We start from the raw sequence: 26,809 nt of genomic DNA, 5'->3' as shown, positions 1-26,809 counted from the left end.
CTTTAGAAGCGTTCAACAATGGAAAGCAACATCTTTGGAAGCTGGCCTACGCGAACATCAGCGTGATCCGCCGTGAATGCACCTATGCGTTGCTTAAAAAACACGGGACTTTGTGACAAATTGCGGCTGTACACTGTGTGACGTAGCATTGGACGGTGGCTCTGCGTAACACTAGGAACACCTTCGCAGACTTCGTTGCAGGCCTACAGAGACAGTTCTGTATCGTTTGTATGTATGTGGGTATGTGTGTTATTTTTCTCTCTCACACCTTTCGCATTATTTTGCTCCTCTCCCGGTAAAATGTAGCACCAGAGATTCTCTGCTTTATCTCCCTGTCTTTCCTTTGCCTTTCTCTCTCTCTCATTGCGGCATGTTGCGCTGCTGCAGGCATAACAGGCATTGTCTTACTTGGTTGTTGAGATCTTATTCCACGGATGACCACCACACGTAGCTTCGGCCGAATTCCTTGCTCTGCACAATGCCTAGGTGTCCCTGGTGTATCGCCTCCAAGACTAAATGTTGCAGCTTTGGTGACACGACCACTCCCATTCCGTGCATCAGCCACCCTTTGTGGATAGTCAATTCACTGCATCTGGCGAAGTAGGGTTTGAACTCTATCTCATCAACATGCGAAGGGCATCGTTTTTTGGTCATGTCCAAGACAAGGCTGAGAACAGGATCACCGACTCTGTCGCGCTCTATCTCTGCTTGTGGCTGCAAGATATGCTAAAGGAAGCGTGTAAAATGTCTCACCTGAGCTGTCCTCTCCCTCACTTCTCTCTAACTGCAGTCGCGAAAAGTAGCAGGCGTCCACGTTGTCGGCTATGACAACCTTGACGTACTCAAAACTTCCGTCATCGTTTAAAGAAAAATCACTGCTCTGTACTTCCTCAAAAATACGTAAAGCCAAGTGATATCTTAGTGAATAAAAACAGTGCACTCACCATATGCAGTCATGAATCCAGACACCTTCTTTCCGAATGTTGTCACGAGGACGAAGAGGGGAACATGTCATAGAAGTCTAAAGTTGTGGTCTGCAGAGTAGCGCATTCCAATCGCTGCCAACCAGTTCTTGCCTTCTCAAGGGTAGCGTACCCCACCGCTGCCGATCAGTTGCGACGCCTGTTTCTCTAAGCTCGACGATGTTACTATTGGGTAGCGTGAGGTTGTGGGCGGGCTGCAGGCATCCGGTAGACGATCGCGACTAGGCACAGACGAGACTATTTCTAGTGCGAAACTTGCACGGTTTATTTGATGGTTGGTGAGAAATGAGAAGAGAATGAAGTTAAAAAGTACATTGTGGGGCCCTTTAAATAGGCCCACTAAAGTCGTAGGCGGGATCTAGCTCACGTCAACGTCATGTGACGTGCACTGTGTTCCGCGGTGCTTGGCGGCGGCACCCACTCACCGTGCGACCTTTCACGAGCCTGCCACTACAGATGGCAGCCAGCAGGTCCGGGGTCACAGGCGCTTATTCTTTCTTCTAGGCGACGTTGGTGCGCGGAAGTTTCCCAATAGAGCTTGACAGTTCGCGGAAAGGACGTCAGTAGTGGATATGCTGCTGACCCATCGTCCCAGCTGACGTCTTCACAAGCGTGCCTCCGCTAGCGGCAGCACGGGGGTCCTGTCTGATTCGCGGAAAGGGTTTTCAGGCATACACAAGGGGGCCTGTGAACACTGCGGGTCGTCCGCCAGACCGGCATCCAGTCGATGCAACCATAGGAAATCATGAATGCATTCTTGGTTTCGTTAAAACATGGACACAGACGAAGGGGCCTGTAAGCACTGCGGCGCACTGGCAGACCGGTCATCCACTCGAGATAACCATGGCAAATTAGGAATCCAGCCTTCGTTTCGATGAGGCATGGTGGTAGAGCATCCTTGTATCCCGGGGTGTTACACGCCAATCGTAACACCAGCATTACGGCGCCTTCAAAGCTGTTTTACGGTACAAAAACCAAGTCGGTGACCTTCTGTTGTAGGTCCTAGGCTACGGTTGACCAGATCTACTAGGTAAGAATGGCTCGAAACATTTATTTTGCACTGGGGCGAAATTTGCGGTTGACACAAGCTACGCAAAGATTCGCACTGTGACGACAGCCAAGAGGTGCAAGGAAAGCTTCTGAATGGACTGATCTACAATTGCAGCACCATTTTGACGACACCCTTGGTGAGATAGATGGTGAGCAAGCTAGCTTGTTTCTTAAGGAAAACCGTCAAGAGTTCCTCAAAGCTCTATACGTGCCCTACGCATTACGTTCAGCAGTGGAGGAAGAGCTGCGACAGTTACAGGAGATGGGCGGCATTGAAAAGTATACATTAGTCAGTTTGCCACACCGATTGCACCGGTTGTTGACAACTTATTGTCCTTCTACTCTGTGACGAAGGATGATCAGCGAAAGTGTGTATATGGGCACCTTGAAAACGAACTGCACCTCCGCCGTGGGTCGGCACGGCATTGCACTATGTTTCCGATCGGCCAACGTATGGGAAATGCTTTACACATGCTTCGCCTCCGCCGCCGTTCGGCCCGGCATTGCAGTTCCCATACGTGAGCTGATCTTGGGGATGTGTCTAAGCACGGATACATGGTTTTGTGTCCATCCCTTGAAGACACATGAAGACCATCCTGTTAGAAGTAGCCTTTAACTGCTTCGTACGAGAATTGGTTGCTTCTCTATGTTTATTAAGTAATAAAGGATCCTAATTAACACTCCAACTATTACGAACATAATTTCTTCACCATAAAGGGGAAGAATTATCGATGACGCGCACTCGGCAGTCAATCGGATAGGATAGCTCGCCATACCTACCTCAATTGGGTGATTCACGTCATATGAGTAGGGGCGGCTGAAAATTCCGGCAAACAGTGTGCTGCGAGCAGCAGCTATGTACCTTTTTAAAACCTTATAATAAATTACACGCTTTATGCGGAGCACTTCGATGCGACACTTCATGATCTTTAGGACCTGCGCTAACGACTCAGTACATTTGTACAAAATCAGCAAAACCGTTTCAGCGTCCCTTTAAGCAGCGCTCGTTACCCGAGCCACGTGTTGGCGTCATTCGCAGAAGGATTGCTTAAAAGGCACAGGAAAGCAGTTCGGAGCAGAATAATGGTACAAGCACATACATAAGGAAAAGAAAGGCTGCTGTCATTTCTCACGTAGGTTCATGTGCCGAACACCGCCGCCATGGCAGCCAAAGAAGCCCGGACCACGAACACAACACCAACGTCGCCCAGGACCAGCGAGTTAGCCATAGACTGCAAGGACTGCCCCCGGACAACGGACTTCTGCCAGTACGACCAGGAAGACATTGGCTCGCTAAACAACCAAATGGCGGCTTCAGCATCTTCCATCGTTCTTCAACCACTGTAACAACTGTTCTTCAACAACTGTAACTCTAACTTCCAAGTAACTTCATCCGAGGATCCGGAAACCTGGCTCGAAACCTTCGAAAGAACCTGAACCTTCAACAACTAGACCTCTGAGGATAAGCTACGTCATGTGTACTTCTCCTTGGAAGGTGGCGCGAGGACTTGGTTCGAGAAGTGGGAGTCCACCTCACAACGTTCGACCTGTCCCGCGGGCGCACTTTTTGGCCAATCACCGCCATCCCTTCTAAATCTCCACTCCAGACACCTTATCGGTTGCAGCTCTCTTCATCATGCCTGCGTTGCAACACCCCTGGTAGCTGCCAATGCGCTGCCTCCTGTTCCCGGGCCAATTAAGCCCAGCTTCTGCGTGTGGCATATGTGCTTTCCTGCGCTTGCAAAACGTGAGCTGCTAGAGTGTACGCAAGCACATGCAGAGCGAATAACCCACATAGAATCAAGCAAATGTTGAATAGTAGGAAATGCTATAGAAATGTGATGTCCCCGTCTCCCAGTCAAACTTGAACTTGAATCGCTGCGCTCGGCATCTTACCGCGCACGCTGTTCGTTGTCGAGGACGTATTCTGAAGACGCCTGGAGAGTACAGTGCCTCCTGGTGGCGTCATCGGGGAGAAAGCCCGCTCTTCACCCAGGGGTGACGCACTTTCTATTATTCTATGGCACTGTATATGCCCTACAAATCGATTAAAGCCCAAACCTCACGAGGGGGACTTTGTGCGTGACAGCAACGAGCGACGGCTTCAAGCGACGAAACGTCCGTTGCGCGAACAGATCTTGCGTGCTCGTTACTATATCGCTCGGTTTTGGGAATCTAGGATTGGTCGCTCTTAGTCCAGAAGTTCTGAGAGCGACTAGACAATAGCGCGATGCCGGAACAGGATGTATGTTCATCAGTCAAGTAATACCGATTGTCGCACGGAACAAGCAAACGACAAAATTTTGGTACGAGCAAGGATAAGAAGCTCCAGAAATACCGACAGAAATAACCTACGCTGCTGTTTACAGCAAAGCTCACCTACATAGATTAATAAATCACGTGTCACGACAGTTTCCGTGTGTATTCGTTTCCCTGATACCGGCAACACCGGGGAGACGTCGCTCAAAGTCGTCGCTAGCGTCGGGTACGACTTGTAGACGACGAGCGAACGCGATCGCGTCGCTTGTCGCCGTAGCGCGCCAGGTAGCTTGCATGGGGTTTATGCTTCAGTTCAGAGTACTCTCTGAACTGCGCTTTATTCGAAAATATGACCTATAAAATCACGTCCTTACCCTCTGTATGCTGTTCTATACGCATACTCAACTAAAAGGTTTTTGTTGCTCGCGGACCTGCTCAAAAGCGATGGTTCTGGTTTTGTGTCAACTAGATACTTATTAAACATTCGTCAGGACCTCACAAAGTATTTTAAGGTTATTGATGTGGTTGTATTCGAGAACAACGGTTGTTTCGCAACTAAAATTCGGCTCCAATGACACTTCTGGTCGTCGCTACTCCCTTTTTTCTGATCGCTCGAAGGCATAGCCGCATACATCGATTGAAACATATCGAATTTACTCGAACTCCTCGGACGACATCGTAGAAAAAAAAAATGGCTGTGGCTTAGGTAAGGTTAAGCCCAGGATGCGAAGCATACTAGCCTTTATTTTAGTTGTTGAACCACTGTTTAGCCTGGTTAACTGCTGTTGCTTGGCTATATTTGGTTCGGCTAGACGAAGAAACAACTCATGCATTACTGCTTCGCCTTCAAGAGTGGAACGCGACAGCGTTCCCGTCGACCCGCCAAGGGGTGTAAGACAATGGGCTACAGGGCAGCGACTACGCGCCCCGCATTGGACGCGGTGAGCGTCGAGCAAAGCAGCGTTCGGCGCGGCAACGAAATGTGCGCCTGAGCAAGAGACGCACGCCTTAGAAACAGCTCGTTTCTAAGGCAACACGGCATTCACTAGAGGCGCTTTTGTACCGCTTTGAAGCATCGTACTCGTGGCTCAGTGGTAGCGTCTCCGTCCCACACTCCGGAGAACCTGGTTCGATTCCCACCCAGCCCGTCTTGCAAGAGTTGAGCCAAAGCCACTTCTCCTCTGTCGTGACGTCACGGTGTCACGTGGTTTCATGGCGACACCGCCGCGCCTGAGGAGCTGGGTTGAGCTCTCGTAATATGCTTCGCATAAAAATGCGTCGCTCATCTACAGTAAACGTCAGAGGGCAGCGCAGCAGGGAGAAGTTAACGCTTCAGAAAAATCCATGCCGTCTTCCCAGGCCCCACACACTCTCAAAATTCCAGCGATCCCCACAGAGGGCGAAAAATCAACCGCGTCGCATTCCAGCATGAAGCGCGCAAGTGGAGTTACATTAACTTGTATTTTCTCCGCCAGGGCTTCTCCACACAGCTAAATGTTCGATCGATAAATGTACATATAACAACCGACAAACATAGTTAACATGTCTTATTCTTACCATATAAATAGACAGTTATATTTAGAGGACAGTTATTATTATTGTCTGTTTTATTGCTTTAAGAAAGGTTTTGATACCTCGCTGACGTCTGATGTGCAGCAGCCCACTGGTATCAATTGCGGTACGTGCCTTTTATCGATTCAAATTGTAGGGCGGTAACGTTTGCAAACGCGGTGGTCGTTTTCTTTGAGCAGCATCACGCAGGTTCATGTTGATAACAATAATATTTCAGACAGGTAATGTGCCGAACATTCGATAGCCGCTACCAAGCGAACCTGTTTAGAGACGGTGAACTTCGTCAGCCGCGACGTTTCACATGCATAACGGCTGCATGCCCGGCTTCCGTCGTTAGTGATGTGCCACGTTTGGACCCGTACTGACGTGTGGCTGAAAAAAAAAAGGTGTGCTAGCTAGCGTGAAAGTTGATCGCTGGAACCAAGTACAGTCTGCATGGGGACTACCCCCGAATTCGGATTAACCTTGCATGCACTGAGCTTGTGTACCGGTGAGTAAAAAAGCATTGCTTCGCATTCTTAAGTTTGAATTTCTTTGAGTTCGAGGCGGATAAAACAGATCCCTGTGGTCATTTCGTAAAAGTGGAAAATGATAACTATAGAGTTATTGCTCTTCAATGTGAACTGAAACAAAGGTATTCGTATTTCAGAACGCTGCTAAACTTCCTAATACGTAGTACAGCATAAATAATAAATTGTTTTGCGTGTTTCTAGTAAATGATACGCTGCGATAAATTCAATGCACATTAGTGCAAATGTAGTTCCCGTGATAGTTGGAATAATTGTATTTGGCACATAACAAGATTACTGCGCTTATTACCTGGTATCTGGCAAACAATTTGATCTAATCTAGGCTTCACTAAGCAGAGCACACACAAGAACACCATTGTTCTTGTGTGTTTCTGTCACGGAGCGATTTGTGCGCTGTTCTTTGTCATACATGAATCACAATCTCACCCGCACTTCCGCCATAGTAAATGAGGCTCTTTTTGCTTTCTACTACACCCTCCAAGACGTTTCAAATATTTGTTCGCCCCTTTGGACTCTATTGTCTCCGGACCTACAAGACACCAGTGAATGTGGCACCACTGGGCCAGAATCCTCCCAAGCTATGTTTATGAACACTTCCCCTAGAACTGTGATTTGCCTTCTAAAACAGGTAGAGCGTAACGTAGAAAGGAAGAAACAAGCCGAGTCGGCCAGATATAGGAACATAGCGCTCACTCCCAACTGGTTTATTGATGAACAAAAAGACCATTATAGACGCGCACAAAAATTGCTATAAGGAAAAACATGCGTGGCATACGTGAATAAAACAAGCAGGCTAGGTGACTATCACCCCTTCGTTTGAAAGAGGATGCCAATAAATTCTCATCATCATCATTAGCATCGTATCGTCCCCCTTGTATCGCGATGCCGGATGCACGCCGCGTGTCGTCTATACGGCCGCTCGTTGCGTTGCAGTTGCATATTAATACACCATGCAGTACGCCCTCTAGCAGGTTGCATAGGTAGCTGTACAAAATATAGATGTCTTTATGAACAAAAAGACGATTGTAGAGACGTACAAAAACTGCTATAATGACAAACACGCGTGGCATACTTGAATAAATCATGCAGGCTAGGTGACTATCACCGCTCCGTCTGAAAGCGGATGCCAATAAATCATAATCATCATCTTCATTAGAAACGTATCGGGCTACTTGCAATGTGAGATGTGCGTCGGGTAGCTCCGATACGTGTACACATCGCGCATCGGCTAAAACCGCTTGATAATTTGAAAGTAGCGCCGCTCTCCTCCCCACAGTGGTTTCCTCCTCTATTCTCCTTGGGCGCCAGCTGCACACGGCACCCTCGGACGGACCGCTGTATCCGATGGAGGCGCATGATTTCGGGCCAGTTGCGCGCCCCATTGGTGAATAAGATTGAGAAATATGGTGATAACAGCCTCGAGAATAACAGCTGAAGGTAACGTTTATGAGGCCAGGTTGGTCTCTTCTTAACGCCTTATAAATGGGGCGTACTGATGTGGACGCAGTTCTTCAGCGAGTTCTCCACTCAAACGTTTTTTCTGCCACGTAATAAGATGCATTACTTTGTGGATCTTATCTAGTGTTCCTTGTGGCACATCCCTCTGTGTTTTGTTCTTTCTTACCTGTGCGCGAATATGCACCACACATACTATATTTATGGTGCTTCCTTATAATGAGTTAGTCGCCAGTGCATCGTCCTTCCGTATGTTTGTCTTCTCAATGCGGAAGTAGATTTTTCGTTGTGGTCTCTAAACAGAATAGGAAGGTTGCGCAATATCACTGCGAGCAAGCGTGGGCGATCATGTGAACACCGACTGAACACTTCCTGTATCCGCGAGAAAATCAAATAATCATCGTCACGCACTCCTGTGTACGTGGCAGCCCAATTCAAAGGAAATTCAAAAATGGAAAAATAATGCAAGAACTTCACTAAAGATGTCTAAGTATGCGTGAGCATACACCGAAACTTCAGCTCACTCACCCCTAAATTTCAGGTTGGCCCACCTGCAAACTTCTGTTGGCCGACCCCAAATTAAATTAGGCCACCTCCAAATTTCAAGTCCAACCACTAGAGTTCAACTTGGTTTATACCTGAATTTCAGTGGGCCACATCCAAATTTCAATTTGACCAAGCCTGAAATTTAAGTTGGCGAACTCCTAGATTTCAACTTAGCATATCCCATAGTTTATGTTGGCCGACCCTCAAACATCAGTTGCTCCACCCGAAATTTTAGCTTCGCCCACGGCCAAATTTAAGTTGGACCGCCTCCCGATATCAAGTTTGCTCATCACCAGATTTTAATTTTGCTTATCCATAAAGTTAAGTAGCCCACGCTTCCAAGTTGAGCCATCCACAAATTGCAGTTCGCACTCCCCTACTATAAGCCTCTCCACGCATTTTCTAAGGAGCCCTACGTATCTATGTCGGTATTCTCTCAATTGTCTTTTCATACGGTGGGGGGGATTAAATTGTTCCTTATCGTTTATTAAGCTACAAATCATCCGCCTTTATCCTCTTATAGCGAATAAATGCATTAAGTTTCCAAATCACGCATTTTTGTGCAGATACAAGGCATTGCACTTTCCGCGTGATGGGGCCGGTGTACTCGCAAAATAACGTAATGTAGAGGAGCTAGCGCTAAATTATCCGCAATGCCACGCGTATACTTGGCATTAATTTTTTGAGGGCCTGCATTCACTGTATGTAAGGAAGCTGAAAAAAAAGCTCCTCTCCAAGCCACTATGTCGATTTTCAGTAAAACAGGGAACGGATACTAACAATCCCGAAAAGTGCCATCGAGAGGCCGTATCTTAGTACATAATTCTTCATAGCCGAAAGCACAACCTATAGTGCTGCATTTTCGACTGAATAACAGTTGACGAGGTTAGAGGGGATGACTCCGAGCAGTATATTCCACATACTGAAGACACCCCCATTTTTATTCAACGTAGAAATTGTTGCAGCAAAAACGCTGATCAGTAGGCCAGAATAATTTAAAGAAATGAACCATTAGGGAATGCTTTGATACGAGCAATAAGAAAGGTGGCTTACCTCGCAAACAACACTGTTATTTGTCGGAACAAGGTTGTTTTGGACAATGCTGTGCAGCCACTTTTCATGCGCAAGCCGTCACGCTTTCCCTGTGGTATCATACAAACTTCCGAAACCGTTTGAGGCTTGTTTCTGCCGAACGTCATAGCGCTAGCTCAACATCGCAGGAATCTGTGATGTTCGGTACGCCGAGCCACCCGAGCTAAGGAGAAAAATGGCGCCAAAATTTGAGCGCTAGGTCAAATTTTGGCGCCATTGGCTCATTCCCAAGAGAAATGGCAAGGATACCAATCGCTGTGCAGAAAAACGGGTCCAAAACTGGTAACCAAGAGGGGCGGGGGGGGGGGGGGGGGGGTCCCAAGCGATGAGGTGGAGGCGAGGAGGTCGCACGCAGGCGGCAGAGTTCAGAGTGGCGCATTACCTTCAAATTATCAAGGGACGTCAGTATCGGCATGTGGCCGAGTGTCCCAAGAGACATCTAGGGAGTTTCGGCACCCTCGTATAACGCTTTCGATCTTTTCTAGCCGCACTAACAGATTCGTCATAAAAACAGAGACCGTGCTCGAAGATTCGAGGGGGTGCATTCGCAAATGTCGCGACCATGCCGCCGACTACGGCGCTCTACCACACGCCCGTTTCGTAGGGAATCACCGCCGTAGCTTTAAACTCCTCACTCCAGACACCCTATCGGTTGCAGCTCGCTTCATCATGCCTGTGTTGCGACACCCCTGGTAGCTGCCAAGGCGCTGTTGCTTGTTTCCAGGGCACAAGCCCAGCTTCAGCGTGTGGCCTATCTGCTTTCCTGCACCTGCATAACGTGAGCTGCTAGAGTATGCGCAAGCACATATAGCGTGAATAACCCACAAAGTATCAATAAAATCTTCAATAGTAGGAAATTCTATAGAAAAGTTATGTCGCCGTTTGCCATTGAAACTTGAATTTGAATCGCTGTGCTCGGCATGTGAACGCGCGCGCTGCTGTCGACGACGTATTCTGAGCACGCCTGGGGAGCACAGTGCCTCCTGGTGGCGCCATCGCGGAGAAAGCCCGCTTTCACCCAGGGGCGGTACACTTTCTATTACTCTATGGCACTGTATATCGGCTACAAGTCGAATAAAGCCCAGACCTCACGAGAGCGATTTCATGCACGACAGCAACGAGCGATGGCAACGAGCGACAAAGTGGCCGTTGCGCGAACAGATTTTACGTTCTCATCCCTCGACCACTCAGTATTTGGAATGTAGGATTAGTCGCTATTAGTCCGGAAGTTCTGTGAGCGACTAGCTAGTAGCGCAAAGCCGGAACTGGATGTATGTAAATTAGTCAAGTAACACCGATTGTCGCTATACCTTACATGAAGTTTATGCTTCAGTTCAGAGCACTCTCTGAACTACGTTTTATGCGAAAATATGACCTATAATATCGCGTTGTCTTCCGTTCTACACTGCGCTCGACACATACTCAATTAAAAGGCTATTGTTGCTGGCGGACCTGCTTAAAAGCGCTGGCTCTTCTTTTGTGTCGACCAGACACTCAATAAACATTCATAGGTCCTCAGAAAGTTTGCTAAGCTCATTGATGTGGTTGTATTCGATAATATGGATTGTTTCGCAACTAGAAATCGGCTCCAATCACACTGCTTCACAAGCGTTTCCGATTCAAGGCCTAGCCGTAGACATCGATTGAAACACTTCGAATTTAAGCAATCTCCTTGGACGGCATTGTAGAAAAAATGGCTGTGGCTTAGCTAAGGTGAAGCCCAGGATGCGAAGCATACTAGCCTTTATTTTAGTTGTTGAACCATAGAGAAAGAAAAAGACTAAGAGCGGACACTCCGAGAAATCTGGCCTCAGGAACTACGTCACGGCTACGTAACGAATTATTGCTCTCATCAAACGCCAGGGGACGCAGGCGCAAAAAAATAAAATGTTGTAATGAATTCTGCTCAATCGCTTTACAAAATAATAATTATACACCCAAATTTGGCGCGTTTCTGATACATAAAAGCAGAATTTATCGAAGACACCTTCCATGCTTTCTGTTCTTCATTCGTACTGCCATCAACACCAATCACCATTCGTCCATCCAGCGGCGTGCCAGCGGGAACGTCTAACGTCTCGTGAGCGTCGGCTGCGGCGGTGTTCTTGTGTGTGAGAAAGGTGAGTCACGTTTTTAAGCGATGCTTGGAGTAATTGACTTGTGAGCGCGACGAGGTTCGCTAAAAAAAAAAAAAAGCAGTTGGCGGCTCTATATGAGGCGGCTAGACACGAACAATGCGAAAAGCATGCCCCCTCAAGAAACGCGTAGCAAGAGGGCTGTACTAGCTGTACTTCCTTGCTATCCCCACCGAGAACGGCATAATCTTTGTTGGTTGCGTTCCGTGAAAATAATCAAACGACGCGAAGCTGCCCTTAACTTGCACCGGTTCACGGCTGAGCACTGCGCTGCGACTCGCAGCTTGTCAGACGCCATCGAGACGCTGCGTCTCGGTTTGCGAGGGCAAACCGTTCTTAGCGCTGTTTGCGATAACCGCGGTATCGGCGTTTCATTTCGGCGAATAGTTCGTGTTCAAAAACGCTCAAGGTCAATATCGGGAATTGCGCATTTCAGGAAAATTCCGGTTCCGAGAAAATTAAATTCCTAACCTGCGCTTATATGACCGCGTGACGGTTGACGGTGCATTCGTTGGCTCGTTCTAGAGGTTGACGAACGCTGGAAAGAATATAATAATATGAAAAACGGCGTTCCGGGGACGTGCGCTACCTAAATAAAGAAAAGCAGGACGTTAGGCACGCTGTAGCCAAGCTTTGCTTGCTCGTTTCCCGTATAGTGTAAGGGCTCCTGAATATTTTAGTAATATTGCTTGAAAACAATCCCATGTGACATAAACAGCGAGCGTAGCTTATTGCGTTTTGTAGTGCAATGAGCTGTGTATCTACGGCGCACGGACGGACGGTGGTGTTTACGTCCGTGCGGACTGTTTATAAAATAACTGAGCATGTGTTGGTGGGCTAGTTGGTTAAGCATGATTACAAAAACGGCGCCGAATAAAACAACACACGAAGAAGGGAAACACGAGACAGCACGTAGGCGCCTACGTGCTGTCTCGTGTTTCCCTTCTTCGTGTGTTGTTTTATTCGGCGCCGTTTTTGTAATCTTGTTTATAAAGAAAAGTAACGATGGGGAAATTTTCCTAATGACCACTGCATGTACTTATTGTGGCGGCCGTGTTGGGAAGTACTGCGTATTCATGTAACTTTCGGTTCCTTATCATTTTTTTCGTGGCGGAATACATTGCACAACGTATTGTCGCGTAGGCGTGGCGTGGCGTACATTTGAACAAAGGCCTCGTATTTGGACGTTTTGAAATGATTTTTAGCATGCTCATGTGAACAGCTATTTTGCCTCCCAATGTACTCCCTATACTGAGTACCTACAGGGGTGCTCAAAAGTTCACAGGCCGCGATGCCATAAGATTACATATGATGTACAGGGGTGTTCAAAAGTTCACAAGTCGCGATGCCATGGGATTACATAGGATGACGGCCTGGGAACTTTTGGACACCTCTGTATGAGGTCTTAACATGTATTCTTGTATGTCTGACTTTTATGGGTCAGAGGTCAGAACGTGTCGGTGGTTTCATATTGTGCATCGGTTCGCTATTCATTCAAACATATTACTTCTACATATGTTTTTGGTAATTAACGAAGCGTTCACTTATTGACATTTTCAGAGCGTGCTGATGCCATGCCGTCCGGCGGTCCAAGTTACGGCAGCTACTGCTGTGTGTCGTGGTGTTTCAACAACGGCAAAACCCACAAGAAGCCAGGAACGAGTTTCTTCCGCATACCACGGGACGGCAGGTGCGTTAAAGCTCCTGTATGGTTTGCATGTCTTCACGCTGACTGTTTGTGCTTACTCAGTAAGGGGCACAATAAAAAAAAATCACTATTCAAGTAGTTCCGCTTTCCGCTGATAGTTGATTGCCAATGCAGGATGACAGCATGGATGCAGTACGCTGGAAGAGACGATCTTCTGAGTAAGCCGGGCAGCGTATTGTACGCAACCTACAGAGTTTGCAGCGACCATTTCACTGCTGAAAGTTTCATGGACCCTGGGCATACAAGGCTTACAAAAATGGCTGTGCCGAGTGTGCACCCAGTTGCACCTTGTAAGTAGTTGACAAAAACTCGATTCTATGCAGTAGCAGCAGTGGCGACAAATAATTTCGAAGGTGTTTGTAGCCGATGGACGAACCTCGCTGTAGGAGCAGTATCTCTTCGAAACTCCTAAATTCTCTGAATTGTGGGCTATTACCTTCCTTGCAGCTAGACATTTGCCCTTTTTAACGCTGTTGGCCTGTCTAACTTGTTTTGAAAGACCTCTAAGCTATATTGCACGTTTACTTGAAGTCTGCGTGTACTTGTATATATACCGGCATGGTATATATGGGCATGGTGGGCATATACCGGCATATATGGGCATGGTGGCACCGTCGACATGCGGTTCACAAATTGCCCGTTCGTCTACATTTTGCAGTTCGTCTTCGGCCTGCTACTCGACGCAGGCGATGTGCGGCTCGGAACTACCGGGAGCACTGCGATTGCGCTGGACCGGCATGCAAGGAATGACTACGCACCGACGCTGCCGACACGGATCTTCGACTATCAGCTACATCACCTTACCGGCACATGCGCCTACCCATCTGCTGTAGAGCGCCACCAGGAGTCTGCACAATCTGCGGCTATATATGCGTTCCACAAGGGACCCCCTGTCACTGGGCACGGTGGCACCGTCGACATGCGGTTCACAACTTGCCCGTTCGTCTACATTTTGCAGGTGAGAAAACGGTATGGGAAATGCCTCCGTTCAAGTGACCGTTTCTTGCTGGTGTTGCCGTGCCCATGGCAGTATATGGCTGTGTGTGAATCATGCATGACGTACTTTAAGAAGCTATTGTTGTTGGGCGGAGATATTGAAAGCAACCCCGGCCCTGACCTCGAGCAAATCGCCAAACAACTTACCGGAATTGCTTCCGACATTAAAGATATCAAAGAAAAGCGACTAGCAGATATAGAGAGCAAGCTTGACCTCATTACGAAACTCGAAGCTGAAGTGACCGCGTGTCATACAGAAATGGCTTCTATGAATAAGATAATTAAGAGTCTTGAAGAAAAAATAGACGACATCGAAAACCGTAGCAGAAGGTCAAACTTAATTGTTTATGGCCTACCAGAAATGGAAGAAGAAACAAGCGAAGCGCTAGAAGAGGCCGTAAATGAGGAAATAATCACAAAAATCCTTGAACTCGAACCTGTGGCCATTGAGCGCATACATCGTTTAGGAAGACGAGGACCGAACAAGACGAGGCCAGTGATATTTAAATTACTAGACGCAAGAGATAAAAGTGTCATACTAAAAAACTGCTTTAAACTAAAGAAATCAGACCTCTCAATAGGGGAAGATTTTTCGCGAAAAGTTAGGGAGACCCGAAAGAAACTCTGGAACAGTGCACAGGCAAACCGCGAAAATAAAGACAAGGTGTCGTTAGCGTACAACAAACTATTCATTAACAACCGTATTTTCATCTGGGATGACGAAAAGAATGACAGGGTAGAGATAAAGAAGCACGACAAAATGGAGCAAAGAAAGAACGCGAACGTCGAAAAAGGAAAAAACGAAGTAAACCGCCCGGCAACACGCCAATACCAGCGCAAGAAAAAATAACGTTGTTAAACGTCAACGCTCGAAGTATCTTAAATAAGGTGCAGCCATTTGAAAACTTATTGCTCGATCGTGAACCAGATATAGTGGCAGTCACCGAAACGTGGTTATCATTGTCTGTCTCAAGTCATGAAGTCACTCCCCCAAACTACGTACTGGTTCGCAAAGATAGGCAATCACGTGGTGGAGGCGTGGCGCTAGCAATAAAGAAATCAATCCCACTGGTCATTCTTCCAGAGGTAGCTGATGCCGAGGCAATCTTTTGTAAGATTAACACTAAAGGCACAAGTATAGTTGTTGGTTGCCTATATCGAAGCCCCGTATGTGGACACGAATGCATAATTGCCATACAAGAATATTTGCAGCAACATGCTCGAAATTGTCGTGTTATTCTTATGGGTGATTTTAACCTTGCCTACATTAACTGGTCTACCATGCAGTACACAACAAAGGCTTCAGAAGCCCTTCTCGATATGATGTTAAATTTCAACTTACGCCAAATTGTGAAATACCCCACAAGGGTGCAAAACGAGTCTCGGACTATACTTGACCTGATCTTACTAAGTAGTAACTTTCTCTTAGAACAAGTGAAGTTAGAAGTAATAGAAGGCATATCCGATCACAATATTCCGATGTGTATCTTACCACTAGATTACAAATTATCAGTGCAAACCACAGCACAAACTATAATCAATTTCGACAAAGCAGATGACGCCCACATACAAACCTATTTATCTCACGAATTCCAAGAGTTTTCGGCATTGGCCTCAGATCCTTTGTCTGATATAAATGTTGTCTGGATACGTTTTAAAGACATAGTGTCCCACTGTCTAACCCATTTTATTCCTGTTAAATCGAAAAAACCCTTGAAAAATAACCCATGGATTACTCGGGAAGTAATACATGCAAAACGCCAACTCAAAAGGTTACGCAAAGCTAGCAAGGCAACAGGCAATACTTCATCTAAGACCCCTAGGCTAGTGCTTGCAGCAAAAAATTTCAAACAGAAATCCAAAGAAGCGAAACACCATTACTTCAACACCGTACTCCCCAGCTTTATAAAGAACAATCCGCATAGATTCTGGAACCACTTTCGCCAAAAAAAAACACACTCACAACTCAGCTCTCATCAAGTGAAAAAGCGGATAAAGCCAACAGATATAACCAATTCTTTCGTTCGGTCTTCACAAACGATAATGGCGTCATGCCGGACTTAGTTCCACGGACTGTTTCCACTATCGACCCACTCGTTATCACAGACGCTGGTGTTCTTAACCTTCTTCTTGCCCTAGACACTAAAAAAGCATGTGGTCCAGACAATATACCCAACCAATTTCTTAAAAGATACGCACAGTGGTGTAGCAGATACCTCGGGCTCATTTTCCGTAAATCCCTGTCGACATCAAAACTACCCAAAGATTGGAAAATAGCTAAAATTATTCCGATCTACAAGTCGGGAGATAAATCCGTTGAATCAAACTTCAGACCAATATCGTTAACGAGCACGGCATGCAAACTACTCGAACATATAATTCTAAAACATTTAACAATTTTTTTTGAAAACGAAGGCATCCTGTCCCCTAACCAGCACGGTTTTCACAGGGGTTTATCGACCATAACTCAATTAACAGAAGTCATACACGATCTCGCGTTGGGTATTGACAATCACGGCCAAACGGACCTAATCCTACTTGATTTTTCTAAAGCGTTTGATTGTGTTTGTCACACCAAACTAATAAATAAACTAAAAAGCATTATCGGAGACACAGAAATTGCTGCTTGGGTTCGTGGGTTTTTGTTTAATAGGAGTCAGTTTGTTATTTTCGAACATACAACATCAGATATAGTATCAGTTAGGTCAGGAGTACCACAGGGCTCCGTGCTTGGGCCCTTGTTATTTCTCGTGTATATTAATGATATAACCACTAACATAGACTGTAAAATAAAGTTATTCGCGGATGACTGTATCATTTATAGAGAAATTAAAAATGATCAAGATCACTACTCCCTTAACAAATCACTTAGTAGTATTGCGGAATGGTGCTCAGACTGGCAGATGATAATCAATGTAAAAAAATCGGCATGTATGACCATAACGAGGAAAAAAGAATCTTCAGACTTTTGCTACACCATAAATGGTACAGTTTTGACTAAAGTACAAAAATATAAATATCTAGGCTTAACAATAACGTCAGACCTAAGGTGGGACGAGCATATTCACCACATTACCTCATCTGCTATGCAAAAGTTATTTTTCCTACGCAGATCACTTCGACTCGCACCCTTGTCAACAAAACTCCTAGCATACAAGACATTCGTTAGGCCGATCCTCGAATACGGAAACACTGTATGGTTCCCTCACACCCAAACTAACATAAAGAAAATAGAAACAATACAAAGGAAGGCCATTCGATTTATTCACAACAAATTTAGACGTGAAGACTCTCCCTCTAAACTTCTAGCAATTTCTGGGCTCCTTACGCTCGAAGCACGAGCGAAACAGGCACGTTTGAAATTTCTTTATCAACTTCTGCATAATTCTTTCAAAATTGACATTTCAAGTTACATATCTTATTCACAAACACGACCTACCAGGCACAAACACACAAACACCTTAGTAGAATATAAATGTAATAATAATGTGTTTAAATATTCCTTTTTTCCTGTTGCGATCCGTGAATGGAATATGTTATCACCTCTCACCACTAACACAGAGTCACTGTCTCAATTTGAATTAAAAATTGAAAAAATTGTTTAGCAGGTTAAAATTGCTAGTGCTATTATTGATCGTGCAAACTACCATGTACTTGTGCCCTGTGTATGTAGTCGGGTATGCAGCATAGAATACCTCAATTGCCATTTCTTACTTTTTTTTTCAAAGTTTGCATGTACTTGTGTTTGGTGTATACATTTTTGTAGTGAAAATTGTTGATGTTTTAAGGTGCAAAACTGACTTTATACATGTATTAAACATTATCAGTGTACATGTACATATGTATAGTGCCCTCCTGCTATGGTCTCAGTAGAGACTGGCAGTATTGTAAATAAATAAAATGAATAAATACCTCACACCAATGTAACGTTGCGCTATGGATAATTCCACAGATCATAATTGCTTGCTTCTCAGTTGGTTGCTTCTCTACTCTTTTTTTCACCTGCCAAGCAATACGCTTGGAAGTGCTGTTTAATTTTTCCTATGCTACAAGCTTTGCAACTTGTACCAACTACACATATATGCAGGTTCTTTGAGCGTCGCTTCTACTAGTGACTGCCACATGACTGCAGACGCTGCACTGCAAGGTGAGGATGAGGTTCAGTTTCATTTTTAAACATGTTACTGACAAATCGTTGGTGTTGCGTTTCTTCAGGATCTGCGGAAGAGGCTTCGAACAGCGACCCCCACACATTAAGGTGCCCTGATGATCAGGGTGAGTTCAGCGCTGATGTTGCTTTTTTTTGCGCGAAATTGACTGCTTACCGAACCTCTGCAGTTGGCAACTCCCTTGTAGCTGGCAAAGGGTCATCTGCTGATCTCGGCCTGCTGGAGGAAACCTTGACCAATCGTTCAGTTCTGACAGAAGGAACTTCTGTGATCGGTGAGTTTGATGCTGATTTCTGCGGCAGATTGTATTGATACAGAGATTTCCGCAGGCACCTCGCAACTTTCTTCCGACAGCAGTGTCCGAGGCGCTGAACAAGCTTCACAGGACACCCTAGAAGATGTGTCTGCCAACAGCTCCATGAATGAGTGCCATACTGCAAATGGTAACTATGCCTTTATTGCAGCTGTTTTTCACGTGATACTTTATGTTTAGAACATTCTAAGCAAACTATCCTCAAAAGGACACAGTGTGTGCAACAGCAAATTGTTAGAGTGAGCTCTCAATGATGCTTTTAATTTTTTTGGTGTCATTCTGTCACAACAGGAACGATGGAACATTTTTTTTCCAATAGTTGTTGCGTGACTCCACAAGAAAGAGAATATGTGTGCCACAATTTAGTGGTTACTCAAGGAATAAGAGCTTGGAAATTCAAAGAAAAAATTCGTTTAATCGACCACCAAATTGCCACCGCCAGCTGAGGGAAGCTTACGCACACCTGCATTTGCATCGTTATGAAATTATCGCACATGGCTCTCCGATTGTACATCTGACACAGTCTGTAAGCACACAGCACGGTTCTGTCTACAGATCCTTCCAAATGCCGCGCTCGTCCGTGTCTCTTCTTGAGTTGTCTGTTTGGCGCTTTAGTACATCAGTAACATGCACCAACTAGCCCAACAAAAACTTCTGCTGGAAGCAGAATGGAAGTGCATTAGGAACCTGCAACATAAATGAGCTCCTTTGGAAGCAGTGCAGACTATTAAGGAGCTATTAAAACATTCTTTGTATTGCCTGCATAGCTTGAAATTAGGATGGGTATAATTTAGGCTTCTATTTTCCCATGACTACCTGATAAATCTCGGTTTATGAAGTTTTGTGGAACGGTGTGTTGGGGGGGGGGGGTAGTTGGGCATCTTGGTATCTTGGGTTTGAAAAATCGAGGAAAATGCTTGTGCGGAATTATTTGCTGTTCGCTTTTACATTGATTTCTCTTGTTCATTGCAGAGCTTTCCTGCGTGCCAACGACAAGTTGTGCATCAAAAATGTACAAGCAAACCATCAAACGCCTCCAAGCCAAAGTAGCAGCACAGCGGAAAACTATCAAAAGACTGCTGAGACAGCCTCACAAATCACCATCATCGACTACAAAGGCTCTTGGCATTATCCGACCATACGTCACCGAGGAGGTTTTTAAACTTCTTTCGACACATGTTCGCTTGAGGCCAAAAGGCAAGGGCAAGCGGTTTCCCGTTTGGTTGAAGAAATTCGCTCTTCACCTAAACTTCCGTGGCCCGCGAGCATACCGATTTCTGGCTCCATATTTTTCTTTGCCCTCCCGGCGTTCATTAAGAAGGTGGCTAGCCAATGTAAAGATGACTCCAGGCACAATTCCTGGAATCATTTCTTCCATTGCAACAAATACTCAAGCTTGGAATGAACGTGACCGAGTGTGTGCTTTAGTTTTTGACGAGATAGCACTGAAAAAAAAAATTTGCATTATGATGTTGCACGGGACGTTGTCCATGGTTTCACAGATGATGGCGCTCACCGCACTTCAACCATTGCTGACCGAGCAATGGTTGTTCTCCTTGCTGGTGTTTCGAAGAAGTGGGTTCAACCGGTTGCTTTTACTATAGGGCACACATCAACACCATCATCTGTTATGCATAACCTGCTGTTGTCGCTCATTGTGGAGCTTAGAAGCATTCATATTACAGTGAAAGCAGTAATATGTGACCAGGGTAGTTCTAATGTCAGTCTCGCTAACCAACTAAGAGTGACTGCCGCAAAGCCTTTTTTTGAAGTTGATGGTGAGCGGGTATATTTCATCTTTGATGTTCCACATTTAATTAAAACAACACGCAATAATGTCCAAGCGCACAAGTTGTACATAGGGAATGAAATCGTTGACTGGTCACACATTGTAAGCCTTTACCAATCTTCGCATGAGCTGCGGTTGCGACTGGCTCCAAAGTTGACTGAACGCCACGTTCATCAGAAACCTTTTGCCAATATGAAGGTCAGCAGAGCAACGCAGGTTCTCAGTGCATCGGTTTCCATTGCTATCACGGCACTGGTGTATGCAAACGTGCTGCCTGCCTCAGCCATCGCTACAGCACAATTTTGTGATCGTATGGACAGGATTTTCGATTCCCTGAACAGCTCGAGTAAAAAAAAAACTTCGCAAAAGCTCCGGCATGCAATTATGAAAGAGAATCCAGAACTGATTGACTTCCTTCAAGGCCAGCTTCCCTGGATTGCATCATGGAAGTTTGATGGCAGACGTCAACCGCAAACCATTGTTGGTTGGCAGATTACAATTCAGGCCATTTGTCAACTGTGGGACGATCTCTCCAAAAATTACAATTTTCAATACCTTCTAACACGCCGACTTCAACAGGATCCCCTGGAGAACATATTCGGCCACATTAGGCAAAAACAAGGTTGCAACACCAACCCGAATGTAGCACAATTTATCTGTGGCCTGAAGCACATCTGCATAAGAAAGCTGTTCAAACTGTCAGAATACGGAAACGTCGAGGATGATGAATGTGACCTCCTTCAGGAGCTCTCGCCATTCTCCCTCACCAGTGAGTCTCTTGTGAATAATGAGGAGTGTGCAAAGCCACATCCTGACGACTTTCCCGCTCTGGACGATCTTTCCGAACTTGCGACTAACATTCACTCCCATGTTATTGATGACTCCGCTGCATATTATGTAGCTGGCTTTCTGATCAAATACTTTCTTCGGAAGGCAGGTGAAACTTGCAGTTGCCCACAGTTATTGAAAGACGACAGCGGGACGATCAAGGGTCCCCACCAGTATTTCACAATGCTCAAAGCATACCATGTCCCTAGCAAACTTTTTGGGAATCTGACTGTGCCATCGGAAGCTGCTTTCGCATACGTACAACAACTTGAATCGCACTTTCTTGCCATAATTGAGGCCACCGCACATCACTCGAAAGTGTGCGACGTTCTGTATCGCCATCTGTCGAGCGTTGGCAATTTTCATTTCTGCTCTGCTGGGTGTCGCAAGGAGTTTCTCAAAATGTTTTGCCGGGTTCGTTTATGCTGGCATGTGCGTTTCGTGAACCGAAACTTGGATAAGGTTGGGTTCCAGTCTTCAATCTCTGGCATACAACTAGACAAGTTCAAAGGTTAGCAGTTAGCGGCAGCTTTATGCAAAGGTATTGGAGTTAAACCCAGTCCCGCAATCACATTGCTGAAGTCATCACTCGTTATAGCAGACTTCATTATGGCCTTCTATTGAGTTCAAGGGAACTAGGCGCTCCTTCGTTTTATCCATTGTTTTGTTCACCCACTATGAGGAGTAGGGACACTACCTGTATTTGCTCGAAGGGATTTGCATGACCTTGAAAAGAAATTTGGTATATTGTCTGTATATTTGTAGCATCTGCTGGCAAACTCTACATGCTATTGTGGGTCGGTTAGTCACTGTGTGCGCTTTATCACTCTAGCTCAAGTAATACATTGATAACAAAAGCACTTGTTGAAATGCGTTAAAGCGGGTAGTACATATATTGGTAAGGAACATATAGTGGTACATATAGTGGGAAAGAGGTTTACTTCGGCTATTAGCCACGTAATAGCGCACTTGTAGCACCAGTTAAGGTGCACAATTTTGGAGAAGTGAAGACTGCAGTGTATTTCACCTTCACCTTGAACGCTGCCAATACGTAACAGCAACACTCAGTAGCAAATCACTTAGGCTCTAAGTTTTTCATGAAGGCGACACATAAGCGGAAAAATGCCTGCCAGTGTTGTAGCAGAACGTTTGTTTTTCATGTAATGGGCAAGCTCCAAAGCATCACCTTTTCGAGAGCATCCAGCCAATGTTCAAGCAGCAATTCCTTTTTTTTTACATTTTGGCCTAGCTGCTTTTAAGGGCTGCCTATGCACTCTATCTTTGCTTTTCTGATATCTTGCGTCGTGTGGTTTTTGTACCATCTTTCTTTCTCTGTGCATTATTTCGGTTAACCACAGTCGTGACTAGCGACTTAAGTGCTGTGTGTATGTTGCGCCTTCCTTCATCAGTTTTGTACGCCGCGTTTGTTCCATGGATTCTTGCCTACTGGGCGCTGATCAGCGCTCCATACTTCACCAGCTTGCCGGCTTCTGCCAACACTTGTGTTTTCTGTGTATTTGTTGCAATATTTGTTAACTTTGTAAGCAAAGATGCAGGTATATTTCTACACCTTGCATTTCTGTACGATGCTCTTCTCATTTTGTGCTTTTTCTCTGCTCAGCCGCTATGTTGCCTTGGAATAAAAATATTGCGGAAACTCTGTCTCTTTGATACATATGAGCGCTTGTACCAAAACACAGAGGACAAGCGCGATGGATAAAGCCGTAGTGAATTATGATTACCTCTGTCTCCATCCGTTACAACTTAATCGAAATAAAAATTGCGTCACTACCTCAATTCACACCAAATATTTGACTAGACAAAAGAGTGAATCGCTAAATCAAAGCGACAAATAAATGCGTTGCCACTTGGGTGACGAAAAGTGGTCTGAAATGACAAGCTTCCGCGACAGCCCAACGTCGGTTACGAAGGGTAATCCAAATTTCGCGCCAGCGAAACCGAAACAGGAAGTGCAGGCCAGTTGCTCTCATCAACCGCCAGGCGCGCTAGGGTCGATTGGGCCGCTGGGGGTGTATGGGAGTGGCCACTCTTAACTTTTTTTTCTTTCTCTATGGTTGAACCACTGTTTAGCCTGGTGAACTGCTGTTGCTTGGCTATATTTGGTTCGGCTAGACGAAGAAACAACTCATGCGTTACTCTGCTTCGCCTTCAAGATTGGAACGCGATAGCGTTCCTGTTGACCCGCCAAGGGGTGTAAGACAATGGGCTACGGCGCAGCGACTACGCGCCCCGCATTGGATGCGGTGAGCGTCGAGCAACGCAGCGTTCGGCGCGGCAACGAAATGTGCGCCTGAGCAAGCGACGCACGCCTACACCGCATTCACTAGAGGCGCTTTTGAACCGCTTTGAAGCATCGTACTCGTGGCTCAGTGGTAGCGTCTCCGTCTCACACTCCGGAGACCCTGGTTCGATTCCCACCCAGCCCATCTTGCAAGAGTTGAGCCAAAGCCACCGAGAAACAAGCGCAGCTGCTTATATACCGCCGCGAGCGACGACGCGAGTTGGAGCCCCGTTTAACCTTTGTCGTGACGTCATGGTGTCACGTGGTATGGCATGGGGTCAAAGGTCATTGAAGGCGACACCGCCGCGCCTGAGGAGCTGAGTTTCTCACGCCTGGTGCACAATAATACAGCTATTACCTTGAGCAGGCCCTTGGTCTGCCTGAACGCGTGTACCATCTTGTCCTTGTCTAGGGCGGGAGTTCGAAGGATATGCACGTTTGTTCACCGGCAATGTGTCAGGCATGACATTGTTCCGGGCGCCGGCGGGAACAATTTCGGACGGCCTGAAGCTCCGTCAGGCGTTCCTTGGCAACGCCATGGCACGCGCCATATAATGTGGGGCGTTTGTGGGTTGTCGAAAGAGCGAAGCGATAAGACGGCTGCGTAATACTTTGTTGGGCGGCCGCTAGAATGCTCTCTAGCTGCACTCATGCAGGTTCCCGCTTTTTATAGTGGCTCTGCTGACGTCTCATGGCGCGTCCCTTATCAGGATGTTTACAAACTTCGGTGGCTCGTATCGCTTCCTCCACCCGAATTTGGGGGGTCACGATGGCTGTTACCTGTCAGGTGGCTTCCTAACTCGTTGAGGGTACTACCTCGTAGTGCTGCTTCCGTCGACGATGGGTGCAGGTCTAGTTCCGGAGACAGGGGCTGATGCTGACGGACGAACTGCAAGGGTTGGATCACAAACATCCGACTGCCCCTCCACCGCAAATAGGAACGCCGCTGTCGCCGCAGAGGCTCGTAGAAAATGGTCCTTGTGTCGCCTCCATGTACAGGGTTTGTTGGGTGCCTGCACCTTGATCTCATACCATATTCACTCCATGCGCAGTGGCCGCGTGCATATTTACATCGATGGGCTAGTCCCAGCTACAAGTTCAGCTGCCGCTGTGGTGACACCAGCGAGATCCGTCAAAATACAGTTAAAACGTCACATGTATCATAAACGACAGCTGCTGATCTGGTAGCCTTGCGTGCGGCTCTCTGTTTTATTCAGCGGGTACCACACCCTGCATGGTCAATTTTCTGTGATTTCAAGGCAGCCTTACAGAGTATACTCGCAGCAATGCGCCATGAATAATATGAGCAGCTCGTTGCAGAGATCAGAGAAATCCACCATCACATAGTTGACGACGGACACGATATGATATATCAGTGGTTGCCTAGTCACTGTGGCGTAGGTAGTAATTATCGAGCTAGTTTACAGTTCCCTATTTCGCCCGACCGTATTCCGCCCGGTACAGGGTAGCCAACCGGAGATAATCTCTGGTTTATCTCCCTCTCCTTCATTCGCATTTCTCTCTCTCTCTCTCTGCGGCATACTGCGCTGCTACAGGCATAACATGCATTGTCTTACTCGGTTGTCGCCATCTTTTTCGACAGATGACCACCACGCGTAACTTCGGGCGTGTTCCTTGCTCTGCACAATACCTAGGTGTCCCTGGTGTATCTCCTCCAAGACTAGATGTTGCAGCTTTGGTGACACGACCACTCGCATTTCATGCATCAGCCACCCTTCGTCAATAGTCAATTCACTGCATCTGGCGAAGTAGGGTTTGAACTCTATCTCATCAACATGCGAAGGGCACCGTTTCTTGGTCAAGTCCAAGACAAGGCTGAGAACAGGATCATGGGCTATGTCGCACGCGATCTCTGCTTTTGGCAGGAAGAGTTGCTAAGGGAAGTGTGTAAAATGTCTCACTCGAGCTGTCCTCTCCGTCACTTGTCTCTAACTGCGGTCGCGAAAAGTAGTACGCGTCCACGTTGTCGGCTGGCTTTCGGCAGACAAGGTAGTATGTGTAAGCTGAAAGTGTCACACTTCACCGCTGAAGCCTTGTGGCAGCTGTGGCCGGAGGCCGCTTTTCCACCGAATAACTGCTTGTAGCGGCTCATGGTCCGTGACACTAACACAAATTGTCGACGATAAATACGAAAATTAAATTATTTGATGGCAACGATTAAGGCAAGCGCCTCCTTTTCAATCTGGCTATAGGTTTTTTGTGCCTTTGATAGTGACCGAGAAGCGTTAGTGTCCGAGAAGCGTTAGTACGCCGTGACCATGCGCAGACGCATCGCACGACAGCTGTAGCGGGAGGCCCAGGTCGTATTGCGCAACAACTTCGGTTGATGACAGCACTGCTTTGGTAGCTCGAAATGCGCCCTCACATTTTCGGCCCCAGGATCAGGAGACGTCCTTCTGTAACAATCTGTAGAAAGTTTTAGCAAGCATTGCCAATTGCGGTGTAAACGTGCCATGGAATTTTATGAGTGAAAGTAGCGAACGCAGCTGTGCTATGTTAGTAGGCGTTGGGTATTTCAGAAGAGCTTGAACTTCTTCGTTTGTTCGTTTGACTCCCGTCTTACTGATAACATGCCTAAGATACTAAAGGCTTTCCTTGAAAAACTCGCATTAATGGCTCCCAACTCTGACACTTTTTCGCGCCGGTGTTTGAAACACTGCTTCAGGATTCTCAATGTGCTCTTCAGCAGTAGCTCCTGTCACAAGAATATCGTCGAGATAAAATATCACTCCTGGCAGACCTTCCATGATGTTATCCATAATACGCAGGATCAGCCCTATCTACAACTAAATTCTGCCCGGCGTACCAAACGCACGGCATACTACATCCGCTACACTGGCAGCAATCCACACCAATCTTACCTTTACACAGATGCCAGCACGTCTGAGACACATCCGGACATAGCTGCCACCGATCAATGTTCGCATGCCATCCACACAGCCATTCTTCCTCCCATGAACCCATGAACGGCGGAATCGCACTCCATAGTCCCAGCCATCATCCGTGCTCCTTCGGCTTCCACTACCTCTGTGCCCATCACATTCACGGACCACATGGCAGC

The 26,809-nt window shown here is 46.4% G+C and overlaps 1 protein-coding gene and 1 long non-coding RNA gene across 2 annotated transcripts in view; one reads left to right on the top strand and one right to left on the bottom strand.

Moving 5' to 3' along the window:
* The window catches only part of LOC139050704 (uncharacterized), a 235,648-nt gene that overhangs the window by 105,127 nt on the left and 103,712 nt on the right, over positions 1 to 26,809 (bottom strand). The gene's annotated exons all lie outside the window — the stretch shown is intronic.
* Positions 11,109 to 20,558, top strand: LOC139050702 (uncharacterized). Its single transcript, XM_070527327.1, has 8 exons — positions 11,109 to 11,607; positions 13,183 to 13,312; positions 13,445 to 13,620; positions 18,414 to 18,473; positions 18,542 to 18,601; positions 18,665 to 18,769; positions 18,825 to 18,938; positions 19,781 to 20,558. Exons 2-8 carry the CDS (start codon positions 13,197 to 13,199, stop codon positions 20,410 to 20,412), a joined length of 1,263 nt encoding a protein of 420 aa, XP_070383428.1. The 5' UTR covers positions 11,109 to 11,607; positions 13,183 to 13,196; the 3' UTR covers positions 20,413 to 20,558.

This window comes from Dermacentor albipictus, chromosome 10 (assembly GCF_038994185.2).
Source record: "Dermacentor albipictus isolate Rhodes 1998 colony chromosome 10, USDA_Dalb.pri_finalv2, whole genome shotgun sequence".
Lineage (NCBI taxonomy): Eukaryota > Metazoa > Arthropoda > Arachnida > Ixodida > Ixodidae > Dermacentor > Dermacentor albipictus.
This window is presented reverse-complemented; position numbering and strand designations above follow the sequence as displayed.